The 19,960-nt window shown below is 38.5% G+C and overlaps 1 protein-coding gene across 1 annotated transcript in view; it reads right to left on the bottom strand.

Moving 5' to 3' along the window:
* LOC117483631 (dynein heavy chain 9, axonemal-like) overlaps positions 1-19,960 on the bottom strand; it is a 116,910-nt gene that overhangs the window by 23,153 nt on the left and 73,797 nt on the right. The window contains 3 exon segments of the mRNA XM_034132009.1: positions 10,047-10,056; positions 11,088-11,258; positions 12,323-12,458. Coding sequence (XP_033987900.1) covers positions 10,047-10,056; positions 11,088-11,258; positions 12,323-12,458 — 317 coding nt within the window.

The raw sequence follows: 19,960 nt of genomic DNA, 5'->3' as shown, positions 1-19,960 counted from the left end.
TGTTCTGTGTGTCAGTGTTTCAGGGGTCAGTGTTTTGTGTGTCAGTATTTCTGTGTGTCAGTGTTTCAGTGTTTCAGTATTTCAGTGTGTCAGTGTTTTGTGTTTTTGTGTGTCAGTGTTTCAGTGTTTTCAGTGTTTTCAGTGTTTCAGTGTGTCTGTGTTTCAGTGCTTCAGTGTTTCAGTGTTTCAGTGTGTCTGTGTTTCAGTGCTTCAGTGTTTCAGTGTTTCAGTGTTCTGTGTGTCAGTGTTTCAGGGGTCAGTGTTTTGTGTGTCAGTATTTCTGTGTGTCAGTGTTTCAGTGTTTCAGTATTTCAGTGTGTCAGTGTTTTGTGTTTTTGTGTGTCAGTGTTTCAGTGTTTATGTGTTTCAGTGTTTTCAGTGTTTTGTGTTTCAGTGTTTCAGTGTGTTTGTGTTTCAGTGTTTTCAGTGTTTTGTGTTTCAGTGTTTCAGTGTTTTTGTGTTTCTGTGTTTTTGTGTTTTGTGTTTCAGTGTTTCAGTGTGTTTGTGTTTCAGTGTTTTGTGTTTCAGTGTTTCAGTGTTTTTGTGTTTCTGTGTTTTGTGTTGCAGTGTTTCAGTGTTTTCAGTGTTTTGTGTTTCAGTGTTTCAGTGTTTTTTGTGTTTCAGTGTTTCTGTGTTTCAGTGTTTTTTGTGTTTCTGTGTTTCTGTGTTTTTGTGTGTCAGTGTTTTCAGTGTGTCAGTGTTTCAGTGTTGCAGTGTTTCAGTGTTTTCAGTGTTTTGTGTTTCAGTGTTTCAGTGTGTCTGTGTTTCAGTGTTTCAGTGTTTTCAGTGTTTCAGTGCTTCAGTGTTTCAGTGTTTCAGTGTTTCAGTGTGTCTGTGTTTCAGTGCTTCAGTGTTTCAGTGTTTCAGTGTTCTGTGTGTCAGTGTTTCAGGGGTCAGTGTTTTGTGTGTCAGTATTTCAGTGTGTCAGTGTTTCAGTCTTTCAGTATTTCAGTGTGTCAGTGTTTTGTGTTTCAGTGTTTATGTGTTTCAGTGTTTTGTGTTTCAGTGTTTCAGTGTGTCAGTGTTTCATTGTTTCAGTATTTCAGTGTGTCAGTGTTTTGTGTTTCAGTGTTTATGTGTTTCAGTGTTTTGTGTTTCAGTGTTTCAGTGTGTTTGTGTTTCAGTGTTTTCAGTGTTTTGTGTTTCAGTGTTTCAGTGTTTTTGTGTTTCTGTGTTTTTGTGTTGCAGTGTTTCAGTGTTTTCAGTGTTTTGTGTTTCAGTGTTTTTTGTGTTTCAGTGTTTCTGTGTTTGAGTTTTTTTTGTGTTTCTGTGTTTCTGTGTTTTTGTGTGTCAGTGTTTTCAGTGTGTCAGTGTTTCAGTGTTGCAGTGTTTCAGTGTTTTCAGTGTTTTGTGTTTCAGTGTTTCAGTGTTTTTGTGTTTCAGTGTTTCAGTGTTTTGTGTGTCAGAGTGTCAGTGTTTACAGCCTTTCTTTGCTCTGATCAATCCCCAGGGATCCTCCCCTGGAAGGAATATAGCAGGATGAGAAAAAAACATTAAAAAAAAAACGTATCTTAGAAGTGGCTATAACATTTGATGCAATTCTAAAAGATAGTCAGATTCCTAAAAAGTTACAAACGGATGCTGGAAAAGAATTATTTAACAAGATTTTTGAAGCCTTGCTGAAGAAACAAATAATTCTTTTCCAGCATCCGTTTGTAACTTTTTAGGAATCTGACTATCTTTTAGAATTGCATCAAATGTTATAGCCACTTCTAAGATACGTTTTTTTTTTAATGTTTTTTTCTCATCCTGCTATATTCCTTCCAGGGGAGGATCCCTGGGGATTGATCAGAGCAAAGAAAGGCTGTAAACACTGACACTCTGACACACAAAACACTGAAACACTGAAACACAAAAACACTGAAACACTGAAACACAAAACACTGAAAACACTGAAACACTGCAACACTGAAACACTGACACACTGAAAACACTGACACACAAAAACACAGAAACACAGAAACACAAAAAAACTCAAACACAGAAACACAAAAACACTGAAACACAAAACACTGAAAACACTGAAACACTGCAACACAAAAACACAGAAACACAAAAACACTGAAACACTGAAACACAAAACACTGAAAACACTGAAACACAAACACACTGAAACACAAAACACTGAAACACATAAACACTGAAACACAAAACACTGACACACTGAAATACTGAAACAATGAAACACTGACACACTGAAACACAAAACACTGAAACACATAAACACTGAAACACAAAACACTGACACACTGAAATACTGAAAGACTGAAACACTGACACACTGAAATACTGACACACAAAACACTGACCCCTGAAACACTGACACACAGAACACTGAAACACTGAAACACTGAAGCACTGAAACACAGACACACTGAAACACTGAAACACTGAAACACTGAAGCACTGAAACACTGAAAACACTGAAACACAGACACACTGAAACACTGAAACACAAAACACTGAAAACACTGAAACACTGCAACACTGAAACACTGACACACTGAAAACACTGACACACAAAAACACAGAAACACAGAAACACAAAAAACACTGAAACACAGAAACACTGAAACACAAAAAACACTGAAACACTGAAACACAAAACACTGAAAACACTGAAACACTGCAACACAAAAACACAGAAACACAGAAACACAAAAACACTGAAACACTGAAACACAAAACACTGAAAACACTGAAACACAAACACACTGAAACACTGAAACACAAAACACTGAAAACACTGAAACACATAAACACTGAAACACTGACACACAAAAACACAAAACACTGACACACTGAAATACTGAAACACTGACACACAGAAATACTGACACACAAAACACTGACCCCTGAAACACTGACACACAGAACACTGAAACACTGAAACACTGAAGCACTGAAACACAGACACACTGAAACACTGAAACACTGAAGCACTGAAACACAGACACACTGAAACACTGAAAACACTGAAACACTGAAAACACTGACACACAAAAACACAAAACACACTGAAATACTGAAACACTGAAACACTGACACACAGAAATACTGACACACAAAACACTGACCCCTGAAACACTGACACACAGAACACTGAAACACTGAAGCACTGAAACACAGACACACTGAAACACTGAAACACTGAAACACTGAAGCACTGAAACACTGAAAACACTGAAACACTGAAACACAGACACACTGAAACACTGAAACACAAAACACTGAAAACACTGAAACACTGCAACACTGAAACACTGACACACTGAAAACACTGACACACAAAAACACAGAAACACAGAAACACAAAAAACACTGAAACACAGAAACACTGAAACACAAAAAACACTGAAACACTGAAACACAAAACACTGAAAACACTGAAACACTGCAACACAAAAACACAGAAACACAAAAACACTGAAACACTGAAACACAAAACACTGAAACACAAACACACTGAAACACTGAAACACAAAACACAAAAACACAGAAACACAAAAACACTGAAACACTGAAACACAAAACACTGAAAACACTGAAACACAAACACACTGAAACACTGAAACACAAAACACTGAAAACACTGAAACACATAAACACTGAAACACTGACACACAAAAACACAAAACACTGACACACTGAAATACTGAAACACTGAAACACTGACACACAGAAATACTGACACACAAAACACTGACCCCTGAAACACTGACACACAGAACACTGAAACACTGAAACACTGAAGCACTGAAACACAGACACACTGAAACACTGAAACACTGAAGCACTGAAACACAGACACACTGAAACACTGAAACACTGAAAACACTGAAACACTGACACACAAAAACACAAAACACTGACACACTGAAATACTGAAACACTGAAACACTGACACACAGAAATACTGACACACAAAACACTGACCCCTGAAACACTGACACACAGAACACTGAAACACTGAAGCACTGAAACACAGACACACTGAAACACTGAAACACTGAAGCACTGAAACACAGACACACTGAAACACTGAAAACACTGAAACACTGAAAACACTGAAACACTGAAAACACTGAAACACTGCAACACTGACACACTGACACCCAAAACACTGAAACACTGCAACACTGAAACACAGAACACTGAAACACTGCAACACTGACACACAGAACACAGAACACAGAAAACTATTAAACAGCCCTGCTATATACTATGACCATTTTTTACTTATTTATAATATGGTTCAAATGGAGTAATTTGAGTTGTCTGATGCACTTGATACAATTTTACTTTTTTAAATACTGATGTGTTTATTCAAAACCATTTCAACACACAATGTCATGACTTTTTCAAGATCTTTTTGTCAAACTATACTATGACTTGACTAATGTTACAGAATGTTTCGGAAAATGAAGATTCCAGTACCACTTTAAATGTTTCGTTTATAATCGTTTCCCAATGACCCGGAATAGTACTGCCAGAATGAACGATATCCAAAATGTCTTCTAGTTTACAAACTTCAGCCATTCTGTTTACACGGGGATCACTACTCATTCTGTTTTCAATCGTCATCAACAACACACTTATTAAACAGGTATTGACTGCATTCTGATAAATATATACAGATTGTTTTCCATAGTAGTTATCCCTTTTTTTTATTTTACTTTAAAGAAAAGTCAAAGTATCGAAAAAAAAAAAAATAAATAAAAATCCCTGGCTTCAATCAACCGCTGGTTATTAGTCTTCTTCTTCTCCATCCAGCTCGGCATGGATCTTTTCAAGTCTCTCCTTGAGGCGTCTGCAGTTTTTGAGATTGTGCAGAAAAGCCTCCGAAGCGCCTTGGATCCTCCATTCAGCCGTGTAAATGTTTTTATCATTAAGACTGGTCAATCACAGTAATGAAGTCGGCGAGCCAAAGTCTTTTCATTAACGCGTTGTAATTGTTTCTGAAGAAATATTCTGGAATGTCATTCAGACAATCGTGTTGCCTCTGGCTGGGGTGGCTGACTCGACATCCATTGCAGATTTCTTCTCTGTACCGATGCAGCACCCTCTCCAGAATATCAACCAACTCCGATTTCACTATGTTCAGAAACAGAGACGTCTTGGCCCCAGGAGTAACATCAGCAGCAGTAGTACTGCAATATGTGGGTGTCCACAATGGTGGTGACGATAGTAGTCCAGGAGTTTGCTGTATATTCAAAAATATAATGGAGAGAAAAAAAATATATATATATATCACAGTATGTTGAAAAATATGAAAAAAGTAATGTTGTGTTAAAATAATATGAAAGAAAAAGTACTTAACTTTCTATCAGTTGTAAAGTTGTCATACATAAAACTGTATCAAAACAGTAAGTGAAAGACAACGGGGGGAAAATAGAAGTGTTAAAATCACCAACTTCCCTTTTAGAGTCACAGTCTTTAAGAAAATACATTTTTGTTACAAAATAATTGACATTCTACCAGTTGCCAAATGTTCCTACATAAAAGTGTATCAACAAAAGTATCTTGGTAGCTGAAAATAACTAGAATATCAGAGAAAACCTACATTATTTAACTGTACAAGTGTTTTTTAGAAAAAAAAAACGGGGTATTAAAGAAACCCCCATTCCCTTACAAAGTACTTCATATTATACCCCTTTGTTAAGTGTTGCATACATAAAAGTGTATCTAAAAAGTATCTTGGTAACACATGAAAAGAGAAAAAAAGTCAAAATCTGCCTTGTGTCAGTAAATAAGTGTTAAAAATCACAAACTTTTAGAGAAACAGTCTTTACGAAAAAATCTAATCAGACAATGTACTTCATTTTCTAGTTTTAAGGTTTTGCATACCTCAAAGTGTGTCTAAAAGTATCTTGGCAAGAGAAAAAAGCCATAATCTGCCTTGTGTCAGTGAATAAGTGTTAAAATCACAAACTTATAGATAAGCTAGAGGCTATTTTAGATTTGTCAATTAGAGTTAAAGGGTTAAATAACATTTTCAAACTGCTGTTCATAGTTACTGGATACATAACGAGCCTCATCATTATCTCGATTTTCTACTTCCATTTTTATTTAACAGTGAAACGTCTTATTTTAGTACAGTCTAGTCAGAGGAGTTAATACTATTACTATATATGAAAGCAAAAATAAAACACATTTTCATTTGTTATGGTTGTTTAATTGAAAAACACACCATTCGCCACATCTTCAGAAAGACATATTACATTTGACCAAGTTAATGTCGTAGTGGATACAAGGTAATAGACTTAACGATTTGCACTGCTGCCTCTCTCCGCGTTTCATTTACAGTGATCGGTTTATCGTTCAATTCACATTGCCCAAGTAGATGTTTAGGGGTCTCTTGGAAGTAAATGAATGCATTTTTTATATCAGATAAGTGCATTAACATCACTTGCAAATTCTCTATCCTTTCACCCGCAACGATTATAATCTGCTTTGCTTCTTCTTCGGTTTCATCATTATTAGCTCTGAATGTAATCCTTTCTGGGGCTTCTTGTGCTTCTTGTGGTCTGTTGAATACCTGGCATAGGATTTGTTTAGCTGTAAGGACGGGTACCATATAATTGTCTTCAAAAGCTGGAAATTCTTACAAGTTCCCCCTCCTCAAAGTTCATTCCCGTAGCACCTTTCCCCCACTGATGCTAGTGACCCCCCTTTGTATGCTAATTACCCCTTTGTTCGAGGCATTATCACATGTAGGTGTGTTCAGTTAAACACTGAGATTTTCAACATACTACTCTACAAAATGATTTTTTTCATATTCTTTTGACAAACTATACTTGACTTTTTTACGGAAAATCATGACACACTTTAATGTGACTTATTCTTAATTTTACCATACTAAAGTAAGACTTGAAAATACTATATCGTTTTCTAGTTTTTTATATTATACATCCTTATTTATGTTAGTGTGCTGAGAAAACACAATAAGCAATAGCGTTTTAACAAGCAGTTTAAACTGTCTGTGTCAGTTTTACTTATCTCCTTATTAAGTGATTATATAATATGACAGTGATCATTTCTATGTTTATTCATTGCAAATACTTAGTTACTTACCACTTGAACTGTTTAGCTCTTCAAGGTTAACTGACCTAATATATACACTTTTTTGTAGTATTGTCAACACGTTCTTAAGAATTATATGGACGAGTTGGCAGCTGCCATGGCTGGACTGTCAATCAAAAGTTACCAGTTATCAAGCGATGGTATGGACAACTTAACAGCTGACTTGGCTAGACTTACTATGAGGAGTCAGCAGGTAACAGATGAGTGTGTAAATGAAATAACAGCTGCCTTCAGAGGACTCTCCACTAATGCACAGCAGCTTCCTGTTAGTGCCTGCACTGAGAATCCTCAAATACAGAGACAAGTCACTTTGTCCACGCTCCCTGAGACCCTCAAGCCCACTAATGCCCAGGTGAATAATATTGACTTGTGTTAGTTTTACTTAAACTTACTTACATTAAGTGATCATAATATGACAGTGATAACTTCTATGTTTATGCATTGCAAATACTTAATTATTTTTTGTTAGTTCTTTAAGGTTATATAACCATATGTTTGTCACCAGGTAACAAGTGATCATTTGGAAAAATGTATCCCCGCCTTTGAAAAAACTCAAAGGGAGAGGACAGTGAAGGCCATGAAGCCAACGCCAAGACGTGGTGGAGTGCTGCGCAGGTATGTTCTCTAACAGCAACACTCTATTAAACATGTCTTTATTGACTACAGCTTAAGTTCATCCTATCATAAGGCTAAAAAGTATCTTAGTAACAAAAACAAAAAGCAAAAAGCATTAATGTTAACAACGCCTCAAAGGGCGGACTCCTGAGTTCCATGGCACTTGGACTATTTACATCATCCAGGGCTCCACACCAGTAAATACACCTCTCTTTATCCGCTCTCCAAGCCTCCAAGGGCGGACTCCTGAGGTCCGTAATGCCCCCCTAACATGACACTTAGACTATTTACATCATCTAGGGAAGCACACCAGTAAATGTAGCCTCATGTAACTTCATATAGGGATTCTTTAATAGTTGTGTGAAGTAATTAAACAATAAGGGGGTATTAAGATCTTTCAATTATAATTTTCCTCTCAAAGAGACTTCGTTGTACACACACTCACAAACAAAAACAACATTAAATAATGACATGATATTATAGTGATAACACATAATGTGTAGAAAGAGATGTCCTGTATGGGTTGATTGCGCGTTGATCTGTTGGTAAATGCTCATCTATCATTTTCAACCAAGCAGCATGAGGTCAAATTTAATAAGTAATAGTTTGTCACGATTTTACGGGAAAAAGTCAGAGCGCAATGTCACATCTTAAAGACAGCTTGAACTGGATAGATGGTTAGTCTTTTTTTTTTTCAAACATACCATATGTTCTGCATGTTAGTATATTTGGCCAATTGGGTTAGGCCCCACTGCCCCACTCCCTCAATAGGAAAGTCACGCTTTGGGAAGAGGTGTTTAATTTCACAGATCTGACTTGATTGCTGTTGTGATGGCTGAAGTAAGAGGGACGGGGGAGGAAAATTCAGAGGGTGAAGAAGCAGAAAGATAACTTGTTTGTAAAACGGACAGCACGTCAGTTTCAGGAAAGATGATACCGGTTTTATGCATGACATGCCAAATATCCTGAAGCCCTACAAAAAAAAAAGTATATTGTGTTGAAAATATCGCAAAAAGTCGTAATATTGTATAATGTAATAGTTGCATGTTGTATTTTGATAAAAATCACTGTATATTCAAAAATATAATGGAGAGAAAAAAAAATATATCACAGTATGTTGAAAAATATGAAAAAATTAATGTTGTGTTAAAATAACATGAAAGAAATCAAAAGTAAAGCATCTAAAAACATATATTTAAAAAAAAAAGTAATGTTAGTCAAGTCAAGTTATCAAAACTGCATTGTTTCATCGAAACAGTGTTAAAATCACAAACTCTCCATTTAGAGTTTGATTCTTGAAGAAAACTCAATTTATTACAAATGAATGAATATTTTACCAAGTTATAAAGTTTTCCATACATAAACGTGTATCTTACAGTTCCTTTGTGAGAGAATTACGCACAAATTGCAGTATTTTATCTGTTTTATGTGCACTGTTGGAGGAGCCTGTGACCTATGTTTTTCATTGACATATCTACACTGTAGCTAATGGGCATATGCCATAAAGCCTTGAAACTTGAAACTTAAAATGATCAGAAACTACATTGTCTCACTGAAAACAGCTCTAAAGAAAACCCAATTCCATACAAAGTACTTAACTTTCTACCAGTTGTAGAGTGTTGCTCACTTCAAAAGTGTATCTAAAAAGTATCTTAGTAACAAAAACAAAAGCACTCCAGTAGATGTAGTAAAGTCTAATCTGACGGGAGAGACCCGGTGCTGCGGACTAATCGACATGCATCTCTGCATGCGGTGAGCGGAACAAAACACACTCTTCAGATATCACACGTAGCTATTTTAATTACCTCTCAAACTACCTAAACTAGTTATAGATATGTTTTAGTTTTACTGTCGAGTCACTCATTATTGGACCCGCGACGTTGATACTGGCGTGTTGTCAGGAGGGGGGAGAGCAGTCCGTTTATTATTCCCGTGTTATTGTAAATTACTGTACACGTTTTGAATAGTTAATTAATCTACTAAAATTAGTTGGTTTAATATCGAATCATATCAGTTTGTTTCAAAGCTCATTAAATAACATAGAAGACCTTTAACCGGCACTTTTCTAATTTTGCCCCGGAAGATTTAAACTGTAACGAACATGCCGACCGGACAGGAGGGGGGAGGAGGAGGGGGTTGAGAGGGGTGGGGGCTGAGGAGGGGGTGGGGGCGACAGGGAGGATGTGAAACCTGCTGTAAGGAGGGGGTGGGTTGAGAGGGTGGGGGCTGAGCGGGGTGGGGGCTGAGAAGGGTGGGGGCTACCGGTGAGGATGTAACACCTGTATGTGAGGGGGAGGGGGGTGGGCTGAGGGGGGTGGGGGCTACCGGGGAGGATGTAACACCTGTACGCGATAACACCTCAAACAAAGGGGCTCATTAGCATATCAAAGGGGGCTCATTAACATAATTAGGGGGCGGGACTTAGAAGGTGTGACCTGTCACTTTTTTATGCATACTAATGAGATTGAAGCGGCATTGGTAACACTACTAACCTGCTTAAAAAGCTGAGGGTTAGACTAGGTTTCTTTTTCAGAAACAAGTCCTGTTTCTCTTTTGAAGCTAGGAAAAGGCTAGTCACTGTGACCTTTTGACCTGTGCTGGACTATGGTGATTTGATCTATATGAATGCACCTGCCCATTGCCTGGAAAGGTTAGATGCCGCCTATCACAGTGCTCTGAGATTTGTTACTAACTGTAAAGCACTTACTCATCACTGTACCCTGTATGCCAAGGCAGGTCTGCCTTCACTTACTGGTCGGAGGCTCAGTCATTGGTACATATTCATATATAAAGCCATGCTGGGTAAACCGACTTATATATGCTCTTTGATCTCACAGAGAGTGGCAAGTAGCTATTGCCTGAGATCCCAGGATGTGTTCTTATTACATGTGCCAAGTGCTAGGACTGTTTTAGGTACTAAAGCTTTTATGTGCGCTGCTCCTCTAGCTTGGAACACTATGCAAAAAACATTGAAACTGAGCATTTTGATTCCCTTGCATCATTTTAAAGCACGGCTGGATGAAATGTTATTAGATACCTGTCATTGTGAATAGGTTGCTAATGTATACCCCTGTAATTATGTTGTGATGTCCTTTTTGTTTTCTGTTGTTTTTATGTGTAACCAATGTAACGCAGGTCTCCCTTGAAAAAGAGATCGTTGATCTCAATGGGATTTTCACCTGGTTAAATAAAGGCTACAAACAAATTCATCAGCAGGATCTGGGGACACAACAAGCAGCAAGGACTTGGAATTGTTCTATTTCAGTACAAACCACATTTCATTTTCACTTGATTAGATCCAAACAGGCGCTGCTCTCAGGAGCTCCTGATTCAATGGAAGGCTTGTTCTGAAAACCAACCATGCAGAAGATGACATCCTTCTCTCCTACCTGGAAGGTGAGCTGAGTGCTGTACGTGAGCTTGTCACACTCAAACAGGCCTCTGGTGGTATACTGGAACACTGAGGAGGTGATGCTGTCTGTTAGGTTAGACAGCCGCTGCTTCAGAGCCTCGCCCGGCTCCGCCCTCAGAACCGCTCTCTGGAACACCACCCTGAAGGCCTGCACACACACACTGGATCACTCTCTGACATCAAGTACTGATCTGACCATGAAGCTGCATACACAGTTAGGGTCTACCAAATAGAAACTAATGATCAATATTAGTCAGTGACTTGCTCATATTGGACAGTTGTTCTTTATCTTAATATCACAATAATAGGAATAAGATCAATTTATCAATGTTACTTTTGCCGTGTCCACAGTTCACTGTGATCCACTGAAATGTGCTAAGAATTCATGCAAGTATCCGTGATTGTGTTTTCATGCTTCGAAATGCCTACTTTAAAATGCTGACTCATTCCTGGGTCCTTTAAAAGACCAACACCTGCTATATCTTCTTCCTCTGTGCCATAGTCACAGATCAGTAAGCCACACTGTGACATGTTCCTTCATTAGCATTTACACAGTGTGCTGTAGAGAGTATCTACTAACATCAAGCAGAATATTCTCCACACATGCCGCTTACAGAACAAATGTAGCTACATCACCCTTAAAATAATTGCATGCAATTTAAGCTGACCCATCTTACTTGTGGTTACTACAGCAGAAATGATGCAGTGTGCTGTGAGATCTACACATCTAAATATGAATCAAAGGTTCTAGAACTGTAATCCATGTAAGAATTGATAGCCGTAACAACAGTACAGTGAAACTTTAGAACAATAGTTGTCAGTAATCATAGACTGTGTCACACTTTGCTCTAAAATAGAGTGAAGAACATATTATAATGGGTTTCATTTTATTTTCAAGGTCAAAGGTATACGCTGTCTGAATGTGTTTTCATTTGATTATGTTGGAAATAACTTGTGCCAGGGCAGCTAACTGCAGAGTCGGAGTGATTGCAAACCATATCTCAGGCTGCCTCCTCTCAGCGACGCTGGCTGACAATATGGAAGACATTATGCTCTACATAACCACATTAGGGAGCAGCAAACACAATAAAAGCAGAGCAAAGAGCATAAAACACAAGGAGCAAATGGAAGAAGGAGGGGAAGAACGGAGAAGTGAGTGTAAAGAGGGGTCTCGGAGGGGGTGGAAACATGGCATGTCAACAGACAGGCTACCTTGAGAGAGAACTGGTACATGGGCTGAATTTTATTGAGGTCATTTATTATGAAGTACAATAAGGAAGCCTGAGCTGCCGCTGGTCTGTAGAGCTCCCGGGCCTCGTTGATCCTGGCCTCTGTCACCTTGGCTTCTTTTACCTGCAGTAAAGAGAGTTCAAACACACACTGAGTCATACTTATACACACAGGCATAAATCTAAGATACATATGTATACACTCAGCTAATGGTGATATTGTGCACCATCCGAATAAACACCCTCAGAGCTATTTCACTGTTCCAGCCAAAATGTTCTCACACTCCGTGGAACACGTTAATTATGAGCCGTTTATCTTTTATTTGGGTTATAATGTCTAAGACTGAACACATGCAAGGCATCTCCTCACTGACAGGAGGCACACTCACATCAACCAATCACAGCGCTGTCCTCCTCTCACTGATCTAATGTGCTGACCAACAGGAAGACGCAGCAGAAAGGGGCGGTGACAGAGAGGGAGGGGTTCACACTCACTACTCTTTTAACAGTTAATACATGTGGATCACCAGTTGTAAACTAACAGGGGTTAGTGGTTAACATATTTGCATTTTAAATCACAAATATTTTATAGTAAGGTTATAGACTACCCTCTTACAATATCTGTGTAAATGTAAAGCAAGACTATATGCTATATTAGGGCTGTTCTACTTTGCTCCTGTGGGTATTGTCCACAGTATTCAATGTACTACATGTCTAATATATGTAATATCATATATAATATACGCTTTGACGCTTGTAAAAGCGCTAAAATAAATACCGTGAATTAGTATATGCGTGGTTATTTGATCTTGTAAAAATAACTATTATAGGCTTCAATATAAAATGTTATAGATTAAAGGTGGGGTAGGTAAGTTTGAGAAACCGGCTCGAGATACACTTTTTGTTATATTCCATGGAATGCTCTTAACATCCCGATAGCAATGAATATCTTAAGTGCTTTGACAAAAAATCCATAAAAAAATGTCATCTGTGGAAGCCGTAGTACTGTAAAAAGCACGACCAATCATTTTAGCCGGCCCGGCTAAAATAACTGGATGGCCTACCTGCCTGTCAGCCTTCCATCTGTGCACAAACTTATCTCATGCCCTCATTGGTCATGTGCGCGTTCGTGTGTGTTGGAGGAGGGGCTCTGTAAGGAAGTGGCAGATTTTTTCCGGCTGTGTATTTTCAAATTCTGGCGTGACGCATGGCTGGACTTATGTCAACGAAGCACAGCTCTGCAAACTGTTCCCGTTGTGATTATAAGTTATTTAAGATGATCAAATGTGCATCAGACTTTCTGCCCTTTACCGTTTGTTTACTCACTAATCACATCTCCCCTGGATGTTAGGCTATTTTTTTTTTAATACAACTGCTTTCATTGTGACGCGATGTTTACAGTGAGAACAGCTGCTGAGGTAAGTGCAGAAAGCAGAACAGTGTGTATAATATATATCACTCAATAATATATGTAACAGGCCTACATTTCTCACTTTATTTGTAGGGTTAGGCGTTATAAATGTTGAATCCTGTCACCGTGAAGCGGCGGTAGGATCGAATGCACTCTCCGTCGTTGTCACACATCAAGGCATGTTCATCTCTCATTCAGGCCCCTGGGATACACTGTGTCGAATCTGGCTATCCATAGCCTCTCACATCTACGTCTCTGGGCCACAGACCATCTGGAGTTGGACTCCAGGACCGCTGCTTGAACGGATTGCCATCCATGGAGCAGGAAGTGAGTAACTAATGGAGTAAGTGTGTTTTTTCTTCTCAAAATGTTATATCTATGTTGAGTGAATCGTATAGAAATTGTGTTACCAGTTTCACCCACATACTGTAGTCCACAACGTTTACATGTAATAAGGTATACACAGTTTTTAGATAGTAGGCTGCCCAGATCCTGTGTTTTATAAACATTGTTGTTGTATTTGCTGCGCAACCAGATTTGTTGCTGAAAGAAATCCCCGTGACCCCTGGAATTTGGGGTCAATATGGGTTGTATCTTTGCTTTGACCAAGTAAGACTGCAGGTTTCTGTTTTTCCTAAACGCTACAATTATATTGTGGTCTTGTAAAATGTCCGTTTTTCCTATAATGTTTTGAAAGTTGGATTTGATGACTCTGACTAATTTAACAGCTGACTGGGAATATGTAGTGATAAAAGGCAATTTGGAGGAGACCAAAACGGGTTTCGTCTGTTGAAACGTTCTAAAGCATGTTTTTAGAAAGGAACGAGTATACCCTCTAGAGATCAATGCTCCAAAAAGCGTTTTGGTGGCCATTATGAAATCATCTCTGTTACTGCATATTCTATGGAACCTCAAAAGCTGTGATTTAACCAATCCCGCATAAGTGTGTTTCGGATGGTGGCTTGTTTTGTGGAGCAGGGCGTGGGTGTCGGTCTCTTTAAAAAATACTTTAGCATCCAATTTGTGTGTATTATGGAAGTTAATTCCTTTGAATGTGGTGGTGTCCAGAAAATCCACTGAGGTGTAGCTGGTGATGGATTTTAGTGAGATGGATTTGTTGTGGTTATTCAGAGTGACAACAAATAAATCAAAATCCTCCTTTGAGTGAGACCAGACGCCCCAGATGTCATCCAGATATCTGAAATAATATGTGGGAGTCTTTTGGCAGGAGGACAGGGCAGAGGTTTCCCACTCTGCCATAAAAATGTTCGCATAGGCCGGAGCAAACTTCTTTCCCATAGCAGTGCCTTTAATCTGCAGAAAGAAATCTCCATTAAATTCAAAGTCATTACGTGTCAAATTTATTTCTAATAATTGTAGTAATTCCTTATCTGGTCTTTTTTTATCAGGGTGTTTCCAGAATATGTTTTTTATGGCTTGTATGCCTTCTTGGATGTCAATGTTTGTGTATAAGCTATCCACGTCCATGGTGAATAACATGGCGTCCTGAGGTATATTGAGTTGTCTAATTCTTCTTAAAAAGTCGTAGGTGTCCTTTATGTAGCTTGCGTGGGTGATGGAAAGAGGATAGAGGTAAAAGTCAATGAACTCGGCCGTGCGGTAGGTTTCGCTGCTGCAATCAGACACTATGGGTCTGCCCGGAGGAATTTCATGAGGTAAGGACCATTTATGTCTTTCCTTGTGTATTTTCGGCAGCATGTAAAATAGTCTGGCCCTGGGTACAGAGGTGCCTGATATAAACTTCATTAGTGCGAATGCTGTTTACAGCATTCCACTATAGTACTTCAATTTCTTTATTCTTCCCCTTATTAGTGCGAATGCTGTTTACAGCATTCCACTATAGTACTTCAATTTCTTTATTCTTCCCCTTATTATTATTAGTGCGAATGCTGTGCCACAGCATTCCACTATAGTACTTCAAATATTTATTAGTGCGAATGCTGTGCCACAGCATTCCACTATAGTACTTCAATTTCTTTATTCTTCCCCTTATTATTATTTCACCAATATTTTGGCTCTCCATAACTTCAGCTTACTTTCAGCTACAGAAACCATTCAAATATCAAACTATTCAGCCTGTTCAGGAATCGATGGGAAACCTTCAACTTTTTAAAAATATTTTATACTTTTTGAAATATTCAGCTTTTTAAACTCTTTTTTTTAACATTGAAGTCAATGGGAGATGCCTTCAAATCCTCTTTTCCTACACTTTGCGCCAAATGCTTCTCCTTCCACATAATTTCAGCTAGACACTTCATTCCAACTTTCAAATGATCACAACACCTTCAGCTATAAAACTTGTTATTCAGATTCTTCATATCTTTTACACTTCTTGATATATTTAACTTAGTTTGGAGCTTGGTAAAGAGGCTTTCTTCAGATTTTAACATTAGTGTGGATGGAGCAGCTCGTTAAGTCTAGAGTGCTTTGATCTCAAAACAGAGTGGAAGAGTGCTTGAAATTCTCCCAAAAAAAATGTTTTAAACCTGCCATAATTCCCAAACCCTACACTCCTCAGACATAATTTTTCATGAGAAACGTAGGAAAACATCTCGTAGCTTGAAAAATGACAAATAATTAAGCAAAATAATTAAACAAAATGCCTCTTGAGGGCATGAAGTGACAAAAACGTTCAACATGTCTCCATTAAAGCCCATTGTAATTTCAGGCAGATATTTCCTCACAGCAGCAGCCGCACACCTTTCTTAAACTGCCAAAAAAGCCACATTATTAACCCGAAAGTAAACAAAAATTACACTTCAGATACTCAACTTCCTTGACATGCTTCACGTTTTGAAATTTCACAGATATCTATTATCGTTCTTCCACAAAACGTTCACATGTAAGAGGTTCATCTCTCATACAGAACAATGAAGCCTTTGATCTATACATAGCTCGTTAGCTCAACTGTCAACACCTGTGTTATGGAACGCGATGATGTCATCACTCCAACTGACAGCAGTCAGTTCTAACTGACTGTCATTTCATACTCACACACACTCTCTCTCACAAACTCTCTCTCTCTCTCTCTCACACACACTCTCTCTCTCACACTCTCACACACACTCTCTCTCTCACACTCTCACACACACTCTCTCTCTCTCACACACTCTCTCTCTCTCTCTCTCACAGGTGGCAAAATTGTCAGATATACTCCTCAATGCATTATTATGGGACTCAGTGCTGCAGTTGGCTGTCTTTGATCTCTGGACACACACATAGGTGTTATGATTGGGTGTTATGAGTAGGTGCTCAGGAACAGAAACAACACTGACAGACTGGACTTTAACAGACTGTCTCAGCCTATTATTTTCTGTCTGATGGAGACTTCATACTACTTACATCTGATATTTAACTCCTTCAGCCTAATTTCAGCTGCAGAAACCATTGAACTATTAACTTATTCAGCTATTTCAGGACAATGTTGTGGTTTATACCTTTTTGAAACCTTTTCTTTTAAATATTAAGCTTCTTCACTATTTTTCCTACTCTGCAATGCATTTGAGCTGTAACAATTTTGATTCAAATCATTTCACTTTTCTGCATTTCTCCGCTAAGTTCAGCAACACACATACTTGGTTTTTGTAGCTACAAGCAGCATCTAATCAGAGCAGACATGCCCACAGACAGACAGAGACACAGGCCCCGGCCCCACGGGAACGAAAACGGGTTGTATCCTCATATTTCTCTTGCGTATAGCCCTTTTTGCCACACGAGGCCGTAACGAAACGATAGAAACGGACCCCGCAAACGACAACGGGTCCAAAGGTGGATAGATCTGGGAACGGAGCGCTCTGGGGGGTCCAACGGCTCCGTGTGATCGCCTCTATACGATCATTTTGTGATAATGATGACGCAATAGCCCTGCCTCCCCCCACCTCTGCTGCTCACCCCCGCAAAAGTACACTGCACACTGAATTCAGATTATTTATCTTTATCTCGATATGGACATAAACGCGAGTGAAGTCTAATCTGACAGGACGGAGACACGCAGCTCCTCCCGCTGTGATGCAGCGGGAGTAAAACACACACTTCAAGTCAGATCATCACCCTTAGCTATTTTAATTACCTCTCAAACTAAACTAGTTATAAATATGTTTATTTTGACTGTCGAGTCATCATTACTGGATCAGCTGCTGCATGAGACAGACACTGACACTGTCAGAATAGAGGAAAAAGAGAGGCTCCGTATATTTTATTATTATATATCATTATATAGAGTCGTTATTCATTTGTTTTAAAGCTCAATAAATAACAAAGAAGACCTTTGACCGGCACTTTTATAATTTTGTCCGGAAGATTTAAACTTTAACACAGGTTGACCGGCGAAAAACTCTGCCCGGTTCCCTCGGCCGACACCACGGAGAATAAACAGAAGTGCAGCCATGACAACCATTCTTCTTCGCTGCTTTTGTGGAAGAAGTTGCTGCTTTTGTGGAGGAAGTTACAGCTCCACGTACAGGCTCGGCATATGTACTGCAGCTTTTCCAGCGGTTGGATCTAAATGGAGCTGTCTCGTGTGGGAAGACACTATCCGGTGTATATTGCGTGTGGACGGAAGCTTTTTGGCGATTGCGTTTGCGTTAATCCTATGCGTTTTGCCGTATGCGTTCCCGTGGGGCCGGGGCCACAGACAGACAGACAGACAGACAGACGTAAACAGGTATTTTGATAATGTCATCACCATGGTAACCTTTGATCTCTTGGCTTACACACACAGGTGTTTGTAAACATTCCTTCACTACTACTTACATGTAATATCTTTATTTAACTCCTTCAGCCTAATTCCAGCTGCAGGAACCATTCAAATATCAAACTTTTCAGCACATGATGGGAAACTTTCAACTTTTTCAAAATATGTTATACTTTTTAAAATATTCAGCTTTTTAAAGTCTTTTTTTTAACATGGAAGTCATTGCAATGCATTTGAGCTGTAACAATTTGATTCAAATCATTTATCTTTTCTGCATTTCTCTGCTAAGTTCAGCAACACACTGACTTGGTCTCTGTAGCTAAAAGCAGCTACCATTCAGCTAATAACATATTCAGCTTTTTCTGCATTTTCAGCTAAATTCAGCCACAAATGTTCACAGTTTACAGCATTCGCACGCATTTTCTGCAGGAAATGCATTTTCTAGTTCTTTCCGCTTATTATTATTATTTCAGCCAATACTTTGGCTCTCCATAGCTTCAGCTTATTTTCAGCTACAGAAACCATTCAAATATCAAACTATTCAGCCTGTTCAGGAATCGATGGGAAACCTTCAACTTTTTAAAAATATTTTATACTTTTTGAAATATTCAGCTTTTTAAACTCTTTTTTTTAACATTGAAGTCAATGGGAGATGCCTTCAAATCCTCTTTTCCTACACTTTGCGCCAAATGCTTCTCCTTCCACATAATTTCAGCTAGACACTTCATTCCAACTTTCAAATGATCAGAATACCTTCAGCGATAAAACTTGTTATTCAGATTCTTCATATCTTTTACACTTCTTGAGATAATTAACTTTGTTTGGAGCTTGGTAAAGAGGCTTTCTTCAGATTTTAACATTAGTGTGGATGGAGCAGCTCGTTAAGTCTAGAGTGCTTTGATCTCAAAACAGAGTGCAGCAGTGCTCCCCAAATTTTTTTTAAACTTGCCATATTTCCCAAACCCTACACTCCTCAGACATATTTTTTCATGAAAAACGTAGGAAAACCTCTCCTAGGTTGGAAAATTAAAAAAAATTAAGAAGAAATATTAATCAAAATGCCTCTTGAGCGCATGAAGAGACAAAAAGTCCACCTAGCTCCCAATTGATTCCCATGTTAAATCTTTCCGGAACTTTCTTCAGAACAGAGAGAAGTACACTTTAGACAAACTGCTCCCATCTCCACATTTTACACACAAAACCAAAAAAAACAACATATATCAGTTCATTGGGGTTCCCTGATGCTCACGGTCTGGTAATTTTTTGATAGGAGCCATAGTTTTTGAACAGTTGGCAAAATTGTCAGATATAATCCTCAATGCATTCTTAATGGGACTCAGTGCTGCAGTTGGGAAATCGTCATAAGTCGTCACCATGGTAACCTTTCATCTCTGGGTTTACACACACAGGTGTTTGTAAACATTCATTCACTACTACTTACATTTAATATCTTTATTTAACTCCTTGAGCCTAATTTCAGCTGCAGGAACCATTCA

Source organism: Trematomus bernacchii, unplaced genomic scaffold (assembly GCF_902827165.1).
Source record: "Trematomus bernacchii unplaced genomic scaffold, fTreBer1.1, whole genome shotgun sequence".
NCBI lineage: Eukaryota > Metazoa > Chordata > Actinopteri > Perciformes > Nototheniidae > Trematomus > Trematomus bernacchii.
This window is presented reverse-complemented; position numbering and strand designations above follow the sequence as displayed.